Source organism: Uloborus diversus, chromosome 7 (assembly GCF_026930045.1).
Source record: "Uloborus diversus isolate 005 chromosome 7, Udiv.v.3.1, whole genome shotgun sequence".
In the NCBI taxonomy this organism is placed as follows: Eukaryota; Metazoa; Arthropoda; class Arachnida; order Araneae; family Uloboridae; genus Uloborus; species Uloborus diversus.
This window is the reverse complement of record NC_072737.1, coordinates 13,035,029-13,058,724: the sequence shown is the minus strand read 5'-3', so window position 1 is coordinate 13,058,724 and position 23,696 is coordinate 13,035,029. Positions and strand designations below refer to the sequence as shown.

General features: G+C 33.9%; 1 protein-coding gene across 1 annotated transcript in view; it reads left to right on the top strand.

The window, feature by feature from the left end:
• Positions 1 to 23,696, top strand: part of LOC129226267 (protein O-mannosyl-transferase TMTC2-like) — a 103,241-nt gene that overhangs the window by 23,954 nt on the left and 55,591 nt on the right. The window contains exon 4 of the mRNA XM_054860867.1: positions 1,177 to 2,152. Within this exon, the coding sequence (XP_054716842.1) occupies positions 1,177 to 2,152 (976 nt within the window). The remainder of the gene's footprint in view (positions 1 to 1,176; positions 2,153 to 23,696) is intronic.

Genomic DNA, 23,696 nt, shown 5'->3' with positions numbered 1-23,696 from the left:
ACAGTAGGATTTCATTATTTGGGGGAAATGATTTATTACTTTTGACGATACTGACGTAGACACAACAAAGAATCTAAAACTCAACATTATCAATTTAGTGGTATGTTACACCAAAAACAAAAAGTGCTAATTTTTTGACTGCAAATATTACGCAAGTCAAGCAGAACAAATAGGCCCTTTGTATACGTATTGTTATAGCATTCTTATTTCATTGTTCTCGTAATTGAGTTTAAGACACTTTCCAATCAACTCGAAATACTTTTGAAATTAGATCAAGATGAAACTTTTTTTTATGAAAACATAACAGTTTCTCCAGATTTACGGACATTTTTGGACTGCGTTCTAGTTCTTGAGGTATTTCTCATTATTCTAATAAAGACATTTTATAACTGCCCTTATCACATGGCATGTCTTAGAGATTATGACGTTGTCCTAAAAATTCCCATAAATATGAAGGCACCGTCCTTATAGGTCTTCATTGGGATAAGGACACAATGTCACCAATACAATGACATGCGAGTGCTACGGTAAAACATAATAATCAGATAGTAAAGTGAAATCTTTCGCTCAAACTTTACTGGAATAAAATCATCTAGATAATTGTATCAGGATTTAACCAACTGAGCTCCCACAGCTCAAATATAGAGAACAATTCACTTCCAACAGAATAGAATGTCTAAGACTGAATTGCTGAGGAGGGCTGCATTTCTACAGGGGAAAAGAGGCGAAAATTATGAGAGGATGTCATTAAATGTGTCACACAAACACTTTTAAACAAATATTTTGGAATAAAATTATTATCAATGGCCAACATTGCATGTAATAATTAAGAACTTTTATTATTTATTCAAATTTGAACCTAAGATGATATTTGCTGTATTGCCTGCCAGTGAAAGAAAATCATCTTTACTTCGTCTCAAAATGGGATGTTAAAAATAATTAATCCAAAATATCAACTGACAACCGAACTTGTATTTCAGGATTCCTATTTAAATTATAACATTGGCACATTTCAGATAATCATCCAAAAATCTTATTCTATATTTATTGGTACATTTTGTGAATACAATAGGTTTATACTGTTTACATTGTTATTTAATGTTTTATTCCCCATAAAATGAAATAAGATTGTGATGTGATTTGTTTATGATATTTATTGCTATTTTTTCTTTTCAGAAAAGTTATGGTCCTTTAAGAGAAGGTCTGCTGCACTTGCTTGGAGCAGCCGTTGCACTACTCGCCCTGCGCTTCCACCTCATGGGCAGCCAAGCACCAAATTTTTCGCCAGCAGATAATCCGGCCTCTGACAGCGATTCCCTGATGACCCGGACCCTCACCTTCCTGTTCTTGCCAGCCTTCAACTTCTGGCTGCTGCTCTGTCCGCGGTGGCTCAGCTTCGATTGGTCCATGGAAGCCATTCCCTTGCTGACGTCACCCATGGACCCCAGGAATATCTTCAGTGCCTGTTTCTACTTGTCTGGCGTCAAATTCCTGTTCCACATTTCGAGGACACTGACCAAACCGTGCGCCTACAGCGGCAGTGCTGGACACTGCAACCACAGGCTAGCGGGAAAGCAGGCATGTTCCTGCTACTCGTACAGATCCAAACAGTCGGTCAGAACGAACAGTGGCAGCAAGAACTCTGTTTTCGGGAAATACACTACCTGCTGCAGCAAGAACTTTACCAGTTCTGGAAAGTGCATCTCCAACGGTGTCAACAATAACAACAACAACAACAACTGTGGATATGCCAACGGCCACCACCGGACAGGCACCGCCAATGGCACGGTGGCCAACGGTGGCACCCACTCTTTCCAGGCAGTGACAGACTGTCAGTGCCACGCTGCTGTGATAATGGCCATCGGCCTTCTGGTCATCCCTTTCATACCCGCCACGAATCTATTCTTCTACGTGGGATTTGTGGTGGCAGAGAGGGTGCTCTACATCCCATCCATGGGATTCTGCCTCCTGGTTGCTCTCGGCTTCGAGCAACTCTACAAGAGGCAGGAGGGACTGCTCAGGAGGCGGATCCTGTTCGGTCTGTTCCTGGGAATTATAGTTGCGATGTCCGTGAGGACGGTGAGGAGAAATAGGGACTGGTTACACGAGGAAAATCTGTACAGATCAGGCATTCCTATTAATCCACCCAAAGGTAAGAAATGTGAATCTTATATCTGAATACAAATCTTATATTTCAAAATTTATAAAAAATTTAAAAAGTATATGTAATTGAAGAATTTGTTATCTTTTGGCTGCACTTTGACAAATTGAAGGCAACTGGATAACGGGCACAGAGAAGGAAGGATTTTCCTTGAAATCTATGATAACTTTTCAGAGCACATGTTTAGGTTTCAAGTTCTAATGAAGCACTCTCTCTTTTTAGCATGCCTTTCTTTACCAGTGAATTTTATTTAATCTTTTGGCAGCTCTTTAACTAATTGCTTCATCCAGCTGGATGAAATGAGCACGATATTGGAGAATTCCGATATTGGAGAATGTCAACAATCATTTGTGATTCATCAGAAATTTTCGGGCTTTCGCCATTGTCTTTGCTAAGTGAATAAGAATATTGACATTTAAAGTCAAATGTCGAAATTCAATAGGTTTTTGTCTTTTAAAGTAAGAAATACACTTGCTTGAAAATAACTCAGAATACCTTCCTGGAGTGACTATCTCCAGAACTTTCATGCGAGACCTGGCACTTGAGATACATCAGTTAAGCAAAACGTAAAATAGTTTAGTTTCTAAAACTTCTCAGCATCAACTCATATGGGAGGATATGGGTATCAAACTTTATTCGATTCCATACATTATATTTCCAGTTATAATAGGCCAAACAAATTCATTTCTCAAGTAGATACGGATACATATATATATATATTTTTTAAAATAATCAAAATTAATTCAGCATCTTTCAAAACGTGTTGACTGTAAGACAGAACAGGAAGGATATTTTTCTTCAGTCTTCGATACCCATAGACCCTTCGACCCCAACTACTTAGCAACTAATCACAGGCTCAGATGTTACTGACTGATATATAACGTGTATAATTTTCCAACAGCGAGCGTTTCTGCGCTTGATATTATTTTAACGTAATTATGAAGTAAAATCTGCTTATTTCGCTTGATTGTAATGAAGCTGCGATTAAATGTCCATTCCCATTTACTAGATTAGTTTTCTTATAGTTATAAAACTTAAAATAATATTAGCTGAACCCGCGCAAGACTCTTGCGCTCAAGTGCCAACTCTTCGGAATTAAGATCAGCTTTAACAAGTTATGACAAAGTTTTGTGAGGATTGAAAAATTTATAGTCATAGAAACATTATAGCCATAGAAACATTTTCTACATTTTTCATTTGAGTTCATTTTATTTTTCCAAGCCATGCGTGACAAAACTAACACGTCAGTAATATCTTCATAACTATATTCAAAAAGATTTTAAAGATTTTATAACTATTACTGCCGATTTTCCATTTATTGCTCGATTTCGCCAACGTACGTAAGTGAGAAAAAGTACCTATCACCGATAAGTACCAAATAAATGATTCACATCAATGAAAAAAAAAATAAAAAAAATTAATTTGAATTTTGACATCTTGAATTCAAATTATGTTTTTCGCAATCACGAGTGTGTGTGTGTGTAGGCATGTGTTTGCGTGTGTGTGGGGGTATGTGTGTTTGTGTGCAGGGGGTATGTGTATGTGTGTTTGTGTCTGTGTGCTGGCATAAGTTTGTGGGTAGTTGTGTGTATGAATGTGTGTATGTGTGTGTAGGCATATGTGTTTGTGTCTGTGTGCAGGCATGAATGTGTGGGTAGTTGTGTGTATGTTTTTGTGTGTGTGTATGTGTAGGTGTCTGTATGTAGGCGTGTGTGTATGTGTGTGTGTAGGTGTATGTATGCGCGTGTGTGTAGGACATGGATGCAACCCGGAGACGGTTTTCGCTATAGGAGCAGTATCGTGAGGGGCTGGTCGACGTTGATGGTGCGGAGGGTGGCGGTGGGAAAATAAAATGATAGGACATCAAAACAGTCAAGTGAGAACAATAAGCAATCGTGATTGCTCAATAAAACTGGGCTCTTAGCAATAAAGTCTTTAAAAATTCAATGACGTAATGGGCAGATTATAGCCAAAGTTTGGCGGCTGAACCGATTGATCAATTATAGAAACATCTCCTAAGCGTTGATTGGCGCATCTAAGCTCCTTTCCCTGTGTGAACTAACATCCTTCCAAACATTTTATTTAAAGTTCATTCGCATTATCTACTACCCTTTGTGGATTATAAGAAACTAGCTGTTCCTTATAAAGAGTTCGCTCTTAATCAAACTTCAAGCACACTACTCCTAGTACCCAGTGTACTTGGAGTAAGTGTGACATCTGGATGTAAAGTGGTAAAAAGTATGGAATGAATGTTCGTTTAAACCAGAGGTAGTTTATTTTTTGAAACGTTACAAACACATTCAAAAAAGTACAATGAGCGTTTTAATAATTGAGGTACGTATTCACATACTTACATCCGTTCTTTAAAGATAAAAGGCAGACTTTCCTGCGGGGAAATAACTTTCACCGCTTTTGCTCCTCCATGCATAGCAGCACAAGTTTTCTTTTTAACAATGCATGTGGAAGCTTGCAATTAAACAAAACGAATTACCAGAAATCTATTGTTAAGTATAATTTGTCGGAAAACAGCGAAATGTGAATTGTTTGTTTATTTTTCGCCGATAGCGGGGAAAAAGTGTTTAAAATGATGTCTTACTAAACGAGCTGATGTGTGCATCACATGACTTCCTTTTACTCTAATTTAATGTCATTTCCCCATGATTGGCAATTTTAATGTGATTCAATAGTTTACTCTCTAAATATCACCAACAGTGACCAAATCGATACCAGATTTTTAAAAAAAAATCGCCAAATTTGTCGCCAAGTTGGCGACAAAACTTGGCGACCAAAAGATTGGCGATATATCGCCAAGTGTCAGCCAAATTATAACACCACTTGAGTTTACATCGAAATTAACAGTGATTTCCCTCCAAAAAGAGGCAAAAGTCCACTTAGAAACTTCCGAATGCAACCAAAAGGGAGGTGCACAACTAGACCCCACTAGGAGTCCACGTACCAAATTTAAACTTTCTAGGACATACCGTTTTTGAGTTATGCGAGATACATACGCACATACAAACGTACATACAGACCTCACGAGAAAACTCGTTGTAATTAACTCGGGGATCGTCAAAATAGATATTTCGGGTGTCTGTACGTTCTTAGGCATATATCCACGTGTGGTCGAGTCGAAAAAAAGAAAAAACCCAACATTCATTCGGGGGTGAGCAAAATAGAAATTAAGGCCGATTTTTGAGTGAAATTTTTTTCGCGAATACAATACTTCCTTTTTTGTAAAAGGAAGTAAAAATGTGATAAAGTAAAAAAGAAGTTATGGCATACTCACAAAACACACCCTTTGGAAATATGATTATGATAATGTAAATGCGACGCGGTAAGCTGCTTCTTACATACATTTTGATGAAAAGTAATGAAAATAATAGTACTCGATAAACTGGTCAAGTAGTCCTATTTTAGCTTGAAAACAAACTGAACGTTGCCACCAGGCATAAAGAAATAAAAGTAATTTTCAAGAACACAATCATATTTTTAATGTATGTAGATAACCATCGTATTTCTTTGTGGACTACTTTACTTTTACTGATATTACTTTACCTCCAGTCTTGTTTATATGGTTTAAGGGTTTTCTTTCTTTATTATTTTATTCTTCTTCTTTATTATTCTACAATGGGCATTGTGGGCGGTTAATAAAGTAAAATGAGGATGACTCGCTAAGACTAAACTCCTGACGCAGCTCCCAAAAAAAGAATTTAATTTTCTCCAAATGAGATTTTAGTTATTTGAGACGGCACGTTTGTTTACTTTTTTTTTTCTTTTTTTGCTACACAACCTCATTTCGGGTATAAAAGAAAATGAGCTCGTTGAAGTATTCAACAATGTGCGAGATTATTCAGCAAGCGTTCTCTAAAAACTTTTCCAGTTTCCTATTTACACCTCAAAGGATGTTTGGAATGCGAAAGGGAAAGAACCTTCCCGGACAGAGTACAAATCACCTCTGGAGCAGTTCCATTTATTTTCATTTCATCTCCGCCTTTTGTTTATATAGAACACAAGCACCGAAACAAATAGGTTGGTCTCTCGTTGGGCAAAGTTTAAACTAGGATTGTCTTCTGCCTCGCTCTGAGAAGTGCTATTCTCTAAATAATGGAATAAGCAACTCGGCCATAAGGAGCTTGTCAGCAGGTATTTGGAGTTCTTTTTTTTATTTCAAGTAGAATTGCTATTTTTGTGAGGAAACGTAAAGTACAAAAGCGACTCTTTTTCGTGGTGGATTTAGAGGCGAACCATTAACAATGTCGTTTACAAGTAGAACGCTAAGTTGAAAAAATTTCTGAAAGGGAGAAAATTTGTTTGCGGTGTTAAAACGAAGTAAAGCTTTGTTGTCCCTTTTTAGGCTACATTCAGTTTAAAATAAAAAAGAAAATATTTAAGCAAAAAAAAAAAATGAAAGGGGGAAAAAGTTATGAAAGCAGAAAGACATAATCTAGCGTCCTCATACAAATACCACTAAAAGTAAAATTTCTGAGAGAGAGAGAAAAAAAATTACGATGTTAAAACAAAATAAAGCTTTGTCCTTTTTTAGACAATATTCCCTTTTTAAATAAAAAAGAAAACAACTAATTATAAAGACTTGAAGTGGGAGAAAAATTAACAAATATGATGAAAACATAAAGACATGAGATGACGTCCACATACAAATAACATTAAAAGTAAAATTTCAGAAAAAGAGAAAATTTGTTTAAAGTGTTAAAACGAAATAAAGCTTTTTCTTTTTTTAAACTACATTCCCTTAAAAAAAAAAACGAAAACAACTAAATATAAAAAAATTGAACATTGAAGGAGAAAAATAAAGAAACAAATAAATTGAAAGCATGAAGAACTTACGAACTAACATACACTTACAAATACCATCAAAACTAAAGTGCAAAAAGATCAAAAATAGATTGCAGCCCTTCGGCCAAACTTTGATCTTCAATTTTTTGTATTTTTAACTGCCTCACGCATATAATAATAGAGAGTCACTGCATCTGTTGGTGTAAGACTAGAGAAACTCTTAAGGTATTGTATAGTTACCGAAAACTACGAAATAAGAAAAGCCATTTAATATTGACTATTAGCAATTGAAATAAACTATATGGCTGGCGAAGCAGTCTTTGGCTAATGGCTATTGAAAGAAGTAAAACCAAGGCTTATCCACTTACGTATGATAAGATATGTCCAATGAGACTCGGCCTTGTGCAAACAAAATTGAAATGTTTTACGTTTTTATCTAATTAGATTTAATCACCTCAAGATGGCGCATTCAAGCTCTACAATTGAGCATGAACCTGGTTCATATTATTCTGCTATTTGGGGTAACTACGAGGTAGTGAAAAGTGGGATGCAAAATAAATAGTTTTAATAAAAGTTGTGCAGAAAAACCAGATAAATTGAATTTCTAAATGTTTTTTTTTTAAATTTTTTAAAACATTTTCCTCTCACAGAATTACGAAATTTCTACAATTTATGACATTGCGTGGGTAGAATATTGCGATGACATACTAGTACGAATGCTACTAAGCTCAGTGAAACAACAGGCACATGGGGTCCATTTCCTACTGTGCCCATTGCGGTGTAGGAAAATTTCCAAAACTTTCAAATCAGAGATCAGTAGTACAGTGAAACCTGTGTAAGTTGACCACTCGCGGTGCAGTACTTTGGCGGTCAACTTAAACAGGTGGTCAACTTATAAAGGGTGGTAATTTTTTTTTGTCATTTCTTGCACCATGTATTCATTTTCTTAGAGGAATTCACCCTTACTCTTTCTGTTCAACTCCACTTTCATTGTTTAACATTATTGAAAGTGAAACAATAATTAAAAATACTATTCAAATACTTTTGTTATTTTCCCCTTGTTTTGAACTATATTAGACACTGTAGTTTTAGAAATTCCATGTGTGTCAGCTAATTTTCTTTGTCTTTCTTCCTTTTCAATTACTTTTAATATTTCATGCTTTTTATTAATCTCATGTTCCACTAACTTTCTTTCTGAAGCCTTTTTATGTAAAACTTATAGCACAAAAAGCAACAAGCTCGACTCTCCCAGTTCATAAAGGCAAAATTAAAATGTCCTATCTCTTAATCCCTTGCACCAGAAACATGTAACTTTACTCATTATTCATTAGCAGGCCCAGTTCTGCGTACCCGCAGTGCGAGGGGCCAGCGTCCTTAAAGGAGCTAACGGCCCTAGATATTGAAAAAATTGAAAAAAAAAAACTAGCACTAAGGTTTATTTGCTTCACAAATAGACATTGCTGGCCACTGGGGAGAGGCCCTACATATTTTGTTGCAGGGGACTCAAAATGTATAGATCCGGACCTGCTCTTTTTAGCAGAATTCCTGTGTTGCCACAACATATTGCAACTGAAAGAAAAGACTTTGAACTTTTCTACTGACACCCTATTTTTATTGAACTAAGTACAAAAAGCTATCTCAAATAGAACAACAAATGAAAAACAAGTTTGGAGAATAAAGAGCAGCATAAGCTTTATGCTGCTGTTTAGTTAGTAAAATGCTAGTATGTCATCAAAAACATTCTTTGAAAGCTATCAAAAAAAAAATATATTATTATTATATATAATAAATAAATAAATAATAAAATAAAATAATATGCTGAAGAAAGTTTAAAAAAATAAACCAAGTGGTCAACTTACAAAGGGTTTTTTACAATACTCCAGACCAAATTTGGCGTACATTAGTGGTCAAGATAGACAGGTGGTCAAGATAGGTGGTCAAAATACAGAGGTTTTCCTTCATTATATGAGATAGGGCTAATTCCGTTCCTGACAAAAGCGGTCAACATAGACAGGTGGTCAACTTACAAGGGTGGTCAACTTTACAGGTTTTACTGTACAAAGACCCTTTGGTACAAAGTGCAAAAACTTCAGCACTCCCTTTAAAGGAAATACTAACTAATTTAGACTGTTTTGTTTTTACAACAATTGCTGTTACTCCTCCTTTTAGACTATGATTAGTAGGATCAGTAGTCGAAAAGCAATTTTATTCAACTCTTGTATTAGACGTTATCAATTCCAGCTAATATTCTGTTGATAAATGAGATAGGCAAAAAGCAATGTTATTCAACTCTTGTATTAGGCGTTATCAATTCCTGCTAATATTCTGTTAATAAATAAGTCGTAATAATGCACCAGTGAGTATTTACAGCGTTATTCAAAAGAATCTTCGTGTGATAAAACCAATATAGTTTCAAATTCCTACAAACGTATTTCACGCATGAAAGAACCGTAAACAATACTAGAAAAGTGAGCCGAGCATATTTCCAAGCTTTGTATTTCTGTTTATTCAATAAAAATTTAGAATTGTAGAAAATGAAAAAAAAGAAAAAAGAAACAAAAAAGCAAATGGAGTTTTTAAAGCATTACGTTTGAATATTTTCTTTTAAATATTTTTGAATGTTTGGTTGATACATTTTCAATAAACAAAATGTCGAACATTGTAATTGTTAAAAATTAATATTTTCATTTAAATGTTTTTGAATGTTTAATTGATGCATTTTGAATAAAACGTTGAACACTCAAATTGTTAAAAATGGATATTTTCAAAATATTTTTGAGCGTTTGGTTGATGCATTTTGAATAAACAGAATGTCGAACATTCAAATTTTTAAAAATGGATATTTTATTTAAGTATTTTTGAACGATTGATTTTTGCATTTTGAATTAACAAAATGTCGAGTATTAAACTGTTAAAAAATAGTTCATTTAGGTATTTTTGAATGTTTGATTGATACATTTTGAGTAAACAATATGTCGAACATTCTAATTGTTAAAAATGGATGTTTCACTGAAGTATTTTTTAATGTTTGATTGCTGCATTTTGAATAAACAAAATGTCAATCATTCTAATTGTAAAAAATTCAAAGAAACATACACATCTCATTTCCTTGCTATCTTTTATTTCATTCTCAGAAAGTTCGTTTTTTTTTTTTTTTTTTTTTTTTTTTAAACGGAATTAATCACTTTTATGGTTTTTAGTTCCAGTTTTCGAATACACTTCATTCCTCCAAAATGATGTTCCTCCAGAAAAAATGTCTAGGAGTATTTTAACGCGTTGAAAAGAAATCCAGATGTATGATTAAGTATTATTCTTTGCTAATGATAGTTTGTATTGATAAGTTAAAAATATATATATTCGCCGCTCAATAAAACCTATTTTTACGTATTACAACTTTAAATGAATTAAATATTAATAAGTGAAGAGTAATGTCAATAAATATTAATCATGGTACATAACGAAAGTATTGACGAATTTTCTTCGGTATTATTAAAAGTAGGGGAATGTGGGGCAAAGTGAGATGCCTAAGATGACTGAGTTTTTTCAAGATGAACAAATTGGAAATTTGTTTTGAACATTAAAGTACAAAAAGAAAAATCATTGTATTTTATAGTAAAACTTTCGTTGAAACATTATTTTTTATTTTTGGTAATAATATTGATCCTTAAATAAATAGTGGAAACTTTTCACTTTTTTTTTCATGCGGAAAAGTGAAAAATGAAATATTTTTATAATGTAATATTTTTTATTTGACAGTAAAAAGTGTTTTTGATAAAATGAATCAGTAAATAATGTTTTGAATGAATAAATGAATAGAAAATGGAACAATAAACGAAGAGTTAAATTAATTTATGTATGAAGAAAAAATAAATGATTGAATAATAGAGTGAATGAATAAGAAAATAAGAGAATGAATGAATAAATAAGTAAATTACTAAAGGAAGAAATGTAAATAAATCAATTAATACATGAATACGTAAATGTTTTAGTAAATGATTGAGTGAGTAAACGAACACTTTGCCCCGCATGTACTCGACTACTTGAGAAAAATATTTAAAACACAAATAAGCTTGCTATTAGCTAACTAAATATTGTACTGCATATTAGAAGGTCTCAATTAATACCTAAAATGTTAATAATAAAAACTTTATTATTTTATAATAAAAAAAAATAATATTTTTGATTTTCAGCAATATTATTACAATAAGAGTATCATTTTTTGAAAATTGCCTGTATTATCATGTGCTTTAATGCTTGTTTATATGAAATTTAGACTTATACATTTGATTTATTAGCTCATGCATTTAATTTCTCTTTGCGAATTAATGTACTTTTTTTTATTATTGGAAAAGGTTTTAAAACATTCCTGTGTCCCCTAAAGCATTTACTTTCAAAGCAACAGAGAAAAAAAAAAAAAAAAAAAAAAACAGCGACCAGTATAAAGAAGACTCAATTCAAGTGAGAAATAAGTTGTTTAAATTAGAGGTAATAGTTTTATGGCCTTGCGAAACTCGCAGAAGTAAAAATTATGCAAGAAACCAACTGAATTGAAATGAGCTCTTCCCGGAGTTTAGTCAATGAAAAAGCCAATGAATTAATGTTGCAGAATCGCAACCACGAGCTGTCAAGAGTGAGCCATAAATGTAATTGCTACTTTTGATTATCGTCTGCTTTAAAAAGTGCGGACACAGCTAACCACCCGTCTGTGTTAACATGTCACTACAAAGTTCCTGCCCTAAATCGAACGAAAAAAAAGAAAAAGAAGACCCACAGGAGAAACGTGACTAATTGTCCGCATTTCCGAGAAATAAAACACTCGAGTATCCCATTAAAAATACTCTATTCATCACTCTGATTGGATGAAATAAAGTAATAAATTTTACAGCGGTATTTTTTCCTGTCTGGAATAGACTACATGTGCAACCACATTGTTCAAATATTACCAGATAGGTGCCGCTCAACGCAGAGTAAATATTTCACCATTTCACTTTGCCCCGCTATTTCGCTTTGTCCCACATCCCCCATACTAAAATTAGTATCGATACATTAAATTACTATCGTGTAACTGAATATTCATAAAATCGAATTTCCAAATTGTGCTTTATTTGCAAAAATCATCTTTCGGCAATCTTTCTGTGTTAATAATGCATTGCTAAGATTTTTTTTTTCTTTTTATTATTCAATGTCATGAAATCAATTTCTTCCAGCGCTGGAAAATGATATCCAATCTGGCAGAATTCTATCTGATATCCCCACGAGCGGGGACTGGAAAAAGTGAAAAATCATGGCATGTCGCAAAAATCAGCTTTTTTATTTTTCCAGAGAGAGGAATCGTAATCAGCTGTGATATTCATTCTTCAAAAAAAAAAAAAAAAAAAAGCTGATACCCCGCAGCTCGAAAAAAATGGAAGGAAGGTTGGGGGGGGGGGGGGGGCTCGAATGGAGATCTTAGTAATAAGGAGCGGCACATAATGATGCCACCAGACGGAGATCGCTGCCAGGCACCCCCTAATCGGCCGGTAATTGGCCGAGATGTCACGTGACCCCTAGTGCCTAACGAGCCAATTATCACCGAGAAACTTTCGGAAGCCAAGAGATATTCAACCCCTATTCTTTTTAGAAATGTACGCGAATAGAGCTACGAGCTCTTTATATAATTTTTTTTCTTCTTTCCATCTTCAGCTCCCGGAATTGTGGATGGTCCAAGTTGGTGAGAAAAGAACACCCTACGCACGTTCCGTGCACCCCCCCCCCCCCCTTCTTCTTCCTCTCCTCACCACCAGTTTTGATTTACCGATTTATTTCTTCGTCGACCGGTTCTGGGTAGTGGCTACAATCGAGACTCTCCAAATGGTTCGTTGTTATGTGTTGCCATTTGGCAGGACATAAAATTTATTACTTTATTTCATCCAATCAGAGTGATGAATAGAGTATTTATAATGGGATGCTCGAGTGTTTTATTTCTCGGAAATGCGGACAATTAGTCACGTTTCTCCTGTCGGTCTTCTTTTTCTTTTTTTTTCTCATTCGATTTAAGGCAGGAACTTTGTAGTGATATGTTAACACAGACGGGTGGTTAGCTGTGTCCGCACTTTTTAAGGCAGACGATAATCAAAAGTAGCAATTACATTTATGGCTCACTCCTGACAGCTCGTGGTTGCGATTCTGCAACATTAATTCATTGGCTTTTTCATTGACTAAACTCCATGAAGAGCTCATTTTAATTCAGTTGGTTTCTTGCATAATTTTTACTTCTGTGAGTTTCGCAAGGCCATAAAATTATTACCTCCAATTTAAACAACTTATTTCTCACTTGAATTTGGTCTTCTGTATACTGATCGCTGTTTTTTTTTCTGAAGCTTTGAAAATGCTTTGAAATGTGTTTAATGTTCACAGGAAAGTTTGAAAACATATTCCAATTAAAAAAAAATGTACTTTCATTCGCAATGAGAAAATTAAATGTAAGAGTTAATAAATGTCTACACCCAACTTTAATGTAAACAATATCATAAATATGACGCAATAAACAATGCATTCCTCATCCCCCTTTTAATTTTTTTACTACGACTTCTTATAGAAAAATTGCAACATGACACTTGATCTCCAGTTTTATCTCAAACATTAAATTTATTAAAATGTTGAAAATGAATTTCAGATTCGTATTTTAATGTGCAATTTATATTTATTTTTGACTAAAACAAATTACCTAAGTTAGATTCTCAAAGCAACGGAGTTTCAAATAATCGAAGTATCACGGACGCATATTATGCTGTTCAAGTGGTAATATTTTTTGCAAGGAAATGAATAAGTAAAATATCCAAGCTAATTTTTCTGATAATCAATAGTCGATATTCAGCTCAACTAATTTTTTTTTAAGTATTTAATTTAAACAAATTCGCTACAAGCAAGTTTCATGAACTGAATATTATACAACTAGAAAACCGCCCGTCATACCGCCCGTCAAGGTATGACGGGTGAAAATTGCTTCTACATTTGAACGAAGTGATTTCCTGTTTAGAGTATTTTGATAGGTGAAATTTGAACCCTATCTCCAGTGGATAAACCCTAAACTTCAGTAAATAGCGTTCACTGTTGACTACTTTTTCGTTTCTTCATTTTCCTAAAATGACAGACTTAATAGTAAACAGTTAAGTGACCGGATCCAGTTCAGCCTCATCAAAATAAAGCAGGGTTGTGCCGGATTGGACCCGATTGGGTTGCACCCAATGGGTTTTTTTTTTAAAAACACATTTAAAAAAATCCATTATTTAGCCCATTTTTTGGGTTTTTTTTTAATTTTTCTGAGAAGTTTTTTAAAAAATTGATTAATGTAAATACTTTTACAATTACAATTTATTTTTTATTTGTTCTTTACCACAGACAATGGACATAAGAAATACTATTAAAGTTCAAAATTCATTTTTTAACTCTTGACGGCATTGAAAAAATACTTCAAAGATTTTAAATAAATATATTTAACTTTTTTCTTTAACTGGTCAATAAATAACTCAAATTATCTTGACTTAGTCCTGTCACGTTTGATTTTCTCAATAATTTGTAGATTGTACAGAGGAAACTACTCTAGTTAAAAGGCTTTCAGGTGAATTATTTTCTGCAAACCAACACGTCACAAATGTCGAATAAACAAGGTATATTTTTTAGAAATCAACAGGTTTCTCAAACGGTCGGACAGAAAACGGAATAGGATGTACAGTATTTTCATTATCTTACGAAAAAGTTTAATATTTCTTACTCTGTACACAGAAATAGAAAAAACAGGCAACATAAAGTTCGAAGAAATGTCTTGATTAAGCTGGAATTCAGTAAAAAGGGATTTAAACTACTTGAGAGTCTACAGCAGTTTTGCGTAACAAAATGAAATACAATAAAGTAAAATGCAAGAAAAAAATGCACTAATTAAAAACGAACAAACGAAAAATAGATTTTTATCACTCGAGAAGTAACTTTGCCGTAACTGTTGGTAATCAATGGAAACTAAAAAATCTGAAACTTCACCATTCTTGGCTTTTTTTCGTCTTTTCTTCAGAAAAACGCTGAATTTTAACTAGTTTTCCAGCTTTTTTTTACCCCAAGACAATTTTTGCGCTTTGTCCATATACTTACGCTACACTATGCTACAAGTACCCCCACATTTTCCCTCCCCTCTTCTTTGGTTGGTGACTTCAGGAGCGTTACTCGATCAGTGAATTCGCTATCATATATACAATGAGGATGTACATACCAATCGCAAATTCTTTCTTAAAATGTTTGAATAAATTAAAAACGCAAGCTTAACTTTCAGATAAAACATAGTGTTATATATAGGACTAAACCGTTCGTATATGTTGAAAATTTTTACTAATAATAAAGCTGAAAGTCTCTCTGTCCGGATTTCTCTCTCTCTCTCTCTTTCTGTCAGGATCTCTCCCTGTCCGGATCTCTGTCTGTCAGGATCTCAGTGACGCGCACAACGCCTAAACCGTTCGGCCGATTTTCATGTAATTTGACACAAAATTAGTTTGTAGCATGGGGGTGTGCACCTCGAAGTGATTTTTCGGAAATTCGATGTGGTTCTTTTTCTATTCCAATTTTAAGAACAAAATTATCATAAGATGGACGAGTAAATTACGAAATTGTCATAACGTGGAACCGTAACATGGGCACAAGCCAATTGGCGAGGAAATTCACCATACATTACTTGTAAATATACTGGCGAGCCAAAAGACCTTTTAATTTTCTATTACGGGCAAAGTCGTGCGGGTACCACTAGTATCTAATAAAAGTGTAATCATAGTTAGAAGTTTTCTAAACCTTAAAATACAGTTCGACTGTTAGTTTTCTTTTTAAATGCATGAAAGAATACAATAAGTAACAAAAATGTTTGGTAAAACATCATTTAAATACGCAGTTTTACAATTTTCCCTCCCCGCCGAAAAAAATGCCTAAAATCTTTATCACAATAAAAATTCGGCGGTTTACAATTCGTAACTCCAATAAACTATAGGGGGCGCTGCAGCCACTGACAAATGGCGGATGAAAAAGGTAAAACAAATCGATGCCGTAACTTATAACTTGCTTTGAAGCTTAATGAATGACAGTAATTTTTCATCGTGTTTGTGGGAAACTTTCTTTTCTATTCCTCTGAAATTACAATACACCACAAACTGTCTGAAGCCTGTAATTTTTCCCAAAGAAAACACGTGGAACGGAATGTTTTACCTTTTTCCTTTAGTATTGTTAATCACCGCAAGGTAGCGTATTCGAGCTCTGGAGTTGCGAATAGCTTTGATCACATAAAACGATAGTGTAAGTCTTGTAAACGATGAACTTTTAATGTTGGCGTAGCGATCTGTTCTTGAGTTCTGATTAGGATGATGTAAATTTCTGTAACCGATCACAGTTCTGCGGTGTGCAATGAATTCTCAAAAAGGATTAGCCTGGGAGATTTTTTCACTGCCGAAAGACTATCGCCGCAAAAGAACCAAATGTACAGGGATTCCGATAGCAGGAAAACGTGCTAAAGCAGACATGCCATATATTTTTATATTTTGTTGGAGGTTGGAGTATTTTATCTCATTTTATGATTTTGACAGAAAGCGAAGGCATTGTCCAGCTTAGTATTTGCATAACACAGTGGTGGGCAATTCCACGGGTAATTCACTGACATTTTCAGAGCAAAGCAGTAAGTACTTTGTAATGTTCAACTCAAAATACAGTTGAACCCTCTTAATACGATCACGTTTAATACGAAATCACGGCTAATGCGAACATTTTGTTCGTTAAGTTCGGTTTGCTATCTAATTACATTAAAAATTTCACGGATAATACGAAAATTAAATTGAAAGTCTCGACTAAGACGAACAAAAATTTCTGACCTCTTTACTTAAAATGTTCGGGATTGAATATTGTAATTTTCTTTTTCAGAAATCATTCATCATTTTGTTAGGTAGTAGAAGTCCCAGTGTGTAATGAGAAGAAAATATTAAATATTTTATGCAGAAAATAATGCCCGTACATTTGTTTACCTGTGGACAACATATTCCGCGGTTGTCGATTGTCATTTTTATTTTTTAATATTTCCCAAAAACATTCATTTAAAAGAAATGAGTGATTAATGCTCTGAATGTACTAATAGATTACAATGTGTGAATTAGTAGTAATGGTTTTTGAATGTAGGTAAGCCTTTCTTCGTTTTTTCACAGTATCACTTATTTACGGTTGTTACGAATAACGGCTAATACGAACAATTTCGTTTATTTTTGACATTTTGTATTAATCGAGTTCAACTGTATCCGTTGTGCAAACGATCTTTTTTGCTGGGTTATTGTATTTTTAAGCATTTTTGTTATACTTGGTCTGAGTGTCCCGAAGAAATATGAGGTTTGCTTATATCACTGCAACTAGACCACTTAGAGACTTCGGGATTTTACTAAATGATTTGCTTAATCTTAAGGTACAACTTAGCGCTGAATTCTAAAATAAAATTATTATTTTAGTTAGGGTGGAAAACAGCAAATTTCGTGTAATTTCCTTATTAACTGTTTAAATATAAAACCCATTGTTACAAATTTCGTTGCCTTGCAACAGTAACGTTAAAAGCAATCATAATGAAAATTTTGAATCAAGGCTCCTCTGAAGCAAGCATGAAATTAGCAAGCATAACTTCTAGGGAGGAACAAGGATTAAATGTTAGTGCCAACTACTTAAAGTTTTAGACACGTACATAGGTTTTTTTCTTTTTAGTACCGAGCATTTATATGAAAAAATAAGGTGAAGTTTCGTGAAGGTAAAATTACTCTATTTCTGAAATACATTTACACTAAAAAGAATAAAATAACAGATTTTTTTTCAACTAAGCACTTTTTATAATGCAGTCAAAAGGACAAAATAACTTTTCTGGGTCAGAAAAGACAATTTAAAAATTCCTGTAGTTTTCGAAAATTTCAAGAAAATGACACCACAAGCGAAGAAAAGTGCAGTTCATTTCAAACCAAACTTTCCCAATAAGAAAAATATGCATGTTTCAACACTCAAAGTTGTGATCGAAAGCTAGATAATGATAAGAAATTCTCTTCATGACTTGAGCCGCACTTTTCTTCGTTTGTGGTGTCATTTTCTTAGAATTTTCCAAAACTACACGAAGTCTTAAATTGTCCTTTCTGACCCAGAAAAGTTATTTTGTCCTTTTGACTGCATTATGAGATGTGCTTAGTTTTTTTTTAAAAATATGTTATTTAAGTTGAATTTAATGGTTTAATTTAATTCTCAAATACATCCCGGTTGATTTTTGAAAATTTGTTAGATACGCGGTATCGACTGACATTTTAAACCGTAGCATGTCAGTCAGTTACCATACTTTTGATAACTTTTTAAAAATCATCAAAAATTCAATTATACCATTAATGTTCAGCTTAAAATGTAAAATAATCCAGGGAAAAAGATTGTCTGTACAACGTATATTTTGCGTTCAATGTTGCAAAATACACACCGTTTTGCTCTAAAAATGTCAGTTAGTTAAATCTGTAGAATTGCCCAGGTTTATTCTGGGAAAGTGCATTACATTGGAGTTGAATAAGTAAGATGCAATACAAAGCTGATACATGGGGGACGAATAATATTCGTCTGCAAGAATTTTTCAATAAATCTTATGCAGGAGAAGGTAGTGTGAATATACTAAATTGTTTTATAGGAAAGGTAGTAAGATTTGACTTGTCCATAATTTTAAGCTAACAACTAAACTTTTTAATTAAAAAAAAATCAGACTGATGATTATATCTGAAATCTCAAGTAATGAAAGAAAACAATAACACTTCATGGAAATTTTCTTTTTTTAGCGTTAAATGCTTGAAAGGATATAGATATACCAGCTGTATACAGAAAGCCACCGTTCTGTTTTCCTATAAACCCATAGTTTTTTGGACTTAATTGGTGATTAAATGACCAGATTCTTTAATTCGGAATTAAAATACAAAATGCAAACTTTTTATTTATTTATTTTTTTATATATCAGTTCCTCAGCCGTCGTATATTTTTCATATACTGTTTAAAAGAAGAGTAGAAAATATTGCTTGTTGAAAAACATGAATGTTTATTCATGTCAGTGTTGATCTACTTGTCAAATATCCCATTACTTGGAATTTTACTAATACGTTAGATTAGAAGTTATACTGGCAATGGTTTTTTTTTTTTTTTTTTTGCTGGTATGAAAAAAAAAAAAAAAAAACTAGTCGGTGAGAAGGCGACCTAGTGCCTGAGAATCTTCGGATTCTGTATATGTACAGTGTGGTTACAACAGTACATAACAACAGTAAACTCTCAATTATCGGAGGGTCTTTTCGCATTTCTTTTAACGGTGATGATCTACAACTAACCGACTTTTTTGTAAAAAATTAAGATATGTACTAATATTAAAGTCATTAAATGTTTTTAAACTTATGATTGTGGCTACTCTTCGTTTTTAGCTTTTACATATAATTTTTACATTCAATGTTATCGGTTTTAGCTATAATTTAAATGTATGTGTGAGTGTTATTCATAGTTTGTAGCTATTATGTACTCTAGTATCGTTTCTTATCTATTGTTTGGATTATCCACGGTTTTCGCTTATCTGCAGTTACCGTGCCACCTTATTCCGCGGATTAATCGGGAATTCGCTGTAATGTATACCGTATACAACATGTGCTTTCACCATAATTTGTTTTCTCAATTTGTTTCTCAACAATTGAATTTTAACTTGATTTTAATATTGCATTCGATGGGCAGTGCGAGATTTTATTGAACACAAAACCAGTGAAACAAACGGCTAAAGTGTATTCTTTGTTATTCAGATTTTCCGGCTGATAAAACTCAAGTTTGTTATCGAAAGTTAAGCTATTCCTCTGTGCGGCAGTTGAAGCACTAATTACGCATTCTTTCATGAGAATAGCTTTTCATGAGAATATTTCAATATACTCAAGTTTGTTAACGAAAGTTAAGATCTTCCTCGGTGCGGCAGTTGACTTTCAGCGCTAAGCACTAATTAAACATTTTAACGTGCTTTTAAGGAGAATGTTTCATTATACTCAAGTTTTTTAACGAAAGTTCAGATCTTCCTCGGTTCGGGAGTTGACTTTGATCGCTAAGCACTAATTAAACATTTTAACGAAGATTTTCATGAGAATATTTCAATATACTCAAGTTTGTTAACGAAAGTTAAGATCTTCCTCGGTGCGGCAGTTGACTTTCAGCGCTAAGCACTAATTAAACATTTTAACGTGCTTTTACGGAGAATGTTTCATTATACTCAAGTTTGTTAACGAAAGTTCAGATCTTCCTCGTTTCGGCAGTTGACTTTGATCGCTAAGCACTAATTAAACATTTTAACGAAGATTTTCATGAGAATATTTCAATATACTCAAGTTTGTTAACGAAAGTTCAGATCTTCCTCGGTGCGGCAGTTGACTTTCAGCGCTAAGCACTAACTTAACATTTTAACGTGCTTTTAAGGAGAATGTTTCATTATACTCAAGTTTGTTAACGAAAGTTCAGATCTTCCTCGTTTCGGCAGTTGACTTTCAGCGCTAAGCACTAACTAAACATTTTAACGAAGCTTTTAAGGAGAATATATCATTATACTCAAGTTTATTAACGAAAGTTAAGATCTTCCTCGGTGCGGCAGTTGACTTTAAGCGCTAAGCACTAATTAAACATTTTAACAAAACCTTTAAGGATAGCATTTAAATCAGTCTTTCTTCTCAACTATCTGGAGGTTATTTCCAGACTAAATTACAAATGTTTTCAGCCATTTTGAAAGTATGGTTATTAGGGTGGTCCTTAGTATATAGGCGAAGAATTAATTTATCTTTCTATAAGTCTTAACCCCTAATTCTTTTCCTTTTATGTTAGTAAGGAACTGCTAGAAAATACGTTGTAAAATTTCAATAATATCGCGTGCCGCAAAGAGAGGGGGAGGAAATGAAATAAAATTGCCAAATTCCTCTTTTTTTTAATAATAGTTATTCACTCTATTTAAATTGAAGAAAAATATTTAATAGTAAAAGTAACTACGTATTAAATTAAGTACTACAACTGCTTGATGACAAAATAAGTCATCATAGCACGCTACCCTACCCCACGGAACTGCAAGCGGAACGTCACAAACGCTGCACCCCCGTACCGTAAAATATAAGCCGCGTATGCGATTAGTTTAAATGTATAGTGGATATTATTTAGTTTATTTTGGCACATGAAAACGTATTTTCTTCTTCCATTAAACTTGGAGAAAATCAGAATTAAAAAAAAAAATATTGTGTCGCTTTTGCGGCACCGTTTAAAATTGTGGGAATGACCCAATATTTTCCCTGGTGTTAGTTTTAGACGAATTGTAAAAAAATGAAAATAATAATAATAATTTGAATTTTTACATCTTGAATTCAAATTACATTTTTCACAATCACGAGTGTGTGTTTTTGTTTGTGTGCAGCATGAGTGTGTGGGTGTGTGTATGTGTGTAGGTGTGTGACGCAACTACAGGCGGTTTTCGCTAGAGGTGCAGCACCGGGAGGGGCCGGTCGACGGCGGTGCTGCAGAGGAAGGCAGGGGAAAAAAACGAAGTTGAAAAATAAGGACCACCCTAAATTATTATTTATAGTCTTTTCCTTCTTTTTGTTAGAGATATCCATGATTAAAAATGCGAAAATACCTTTTCCGCTATTGAAAGTTCGGAAAGAGGTTCGGAATTAACATCATCAAACTCTCAATTCTTAACCAGGCAACCAATCAGTATCAGTGAATAGTGATCGCGTCAAAAATCAATCACTGTACTGATTTTTTATTAATTAATTAATTTTTTTTTCTTTTTTCCAAATGATTGATGAATTTTTCTCCCGAAAAATTTCCTCTTCTGTCCTTCATTGCTTTGTAAACCTTTCTTCTTCTAAATAAACCAGAAATAAAGATAGTCATTAGAGAATTTACACCAAATCAATCAATGTGGGTACATATTCAGGGAAAATTCTTTATTATTTAACTTTTGGCAGCACTTGCTGTTTTTGTTTGAGCACGTGTTTGAATAAGTGAATAAAGTTTTTTAAACTCGTATTGCTTCAGAGCATTTCACGTAGATGTAAAAAGAACCAATCAGAACATTACTTTTATCCTCAGACGCTAAAAGAAGGGTGTTATAAATTTAATGTGCATATCTGGGTCATTGGTCCTAAACTGATGAACCAATTTTGATTTAGCTTTCTTTCTTTCTTTTTTGAGCAATCACGATTGCTTATTGTTCTCATTTGACTGTTTTGATTTCCTTTGATTTTATTTTCCCACCGCCACCCTCTGAAGCATCACCGTCGACCGGGTCCTCACGATGCTGCTCCTAGAGCGAAAGCCGTCTCCAGGTTGCATCCATGTCCTACACACACGAGCATACATACACAACTACACACACACGCACGCACGCACACACACACAAACACACACACAAACACACACACACAAACACATACACACACAAACACATACACACACACAAACACATACACACACACAAACACATACACACACATACACCTACACACACATACACAACTACCCACACATTCATGCCTGCACACAGACACAAACACATATGCCTACACACATACACATACCCCCCCCACACACACATTCATATACACAACTACCCACACACTTATGCCAGCACACAGACACAAACACACATGCCTACACGCACATACACATACCCCCTACACACAAACACACATACCCCCCACACACAAACACACATACCCCCACACACAAACACACACGCCTACATACATACACACACTCGTGATTGCGAAAAACATAATTTGAATTCAAGATGTCAAAATTCAAATTTTTTTTTTTTTTTTTTTTGAAAGGTGGCTTGATCGAGAGTGTTTTTAGTTAGTGGTGCCCAACCTTTTTCTCAAAGACTAGATGAGGCAGTTTCAAGTTTTAAGTAAAACACGTTTAAAGATAAGGTCCTGTGTAGGCTTTCATTTCATTTTATCGTCACTTGACACTTTTCTCCATTTCCAACATAAAACGATCATTCCGCTAAAGCTTGTTCAAAGCAAATACACCTGTTAGATGAGAATTTCTATAAGATTCAAATTCCCCCGCTGGCTTTAATGTTCAACATTTTTAATTGTTGAAACTTGAATAAAAATTGGTTCTAATTAAAAAGTAGAAGGTAAGAATGAGTATTCGGGCCAAGAGGTTGTCAATATATATATATATATATATATAAAAAGTTAATTCAAATAGGACAACTATTTCCTCAAAAGAGAGTTTTTCAGGCAAGGAGTGGTAACCTTATGCCTTCAAATTTTTCAGTTTTCCAGATTCATTGTTGACTTGGCATTCTTCTCTTCTTTCATGCTTAAAATAACTTTTACAAAAAAGTAGACTAGAAACATATTCTCACTTAATTAAAATTAAAAAAAAAAGAGCTTCCGATTCCTATTAGAGGAAATTACCCGCATTACGCCTACCGTAAAACCGCCATTGCTAGGCTGCAATCCTTGTTTACGGAAGTTTAAATTGTTAGAAACTAATTCAATTATTTCAGGTGTGTCATTGGATAGGTCATACCGTACGTAAGCGGTTTTACCTCTTTCAGTCACCATTAGCCAAAGATTGAAACACCTCCTGCAGTTTACAACAAACAACGAAAACAAAGAACTGTTTTTGCACGTTGAATACTATCAAGCTCTGTGTTATTACTTTTGACCCAGCG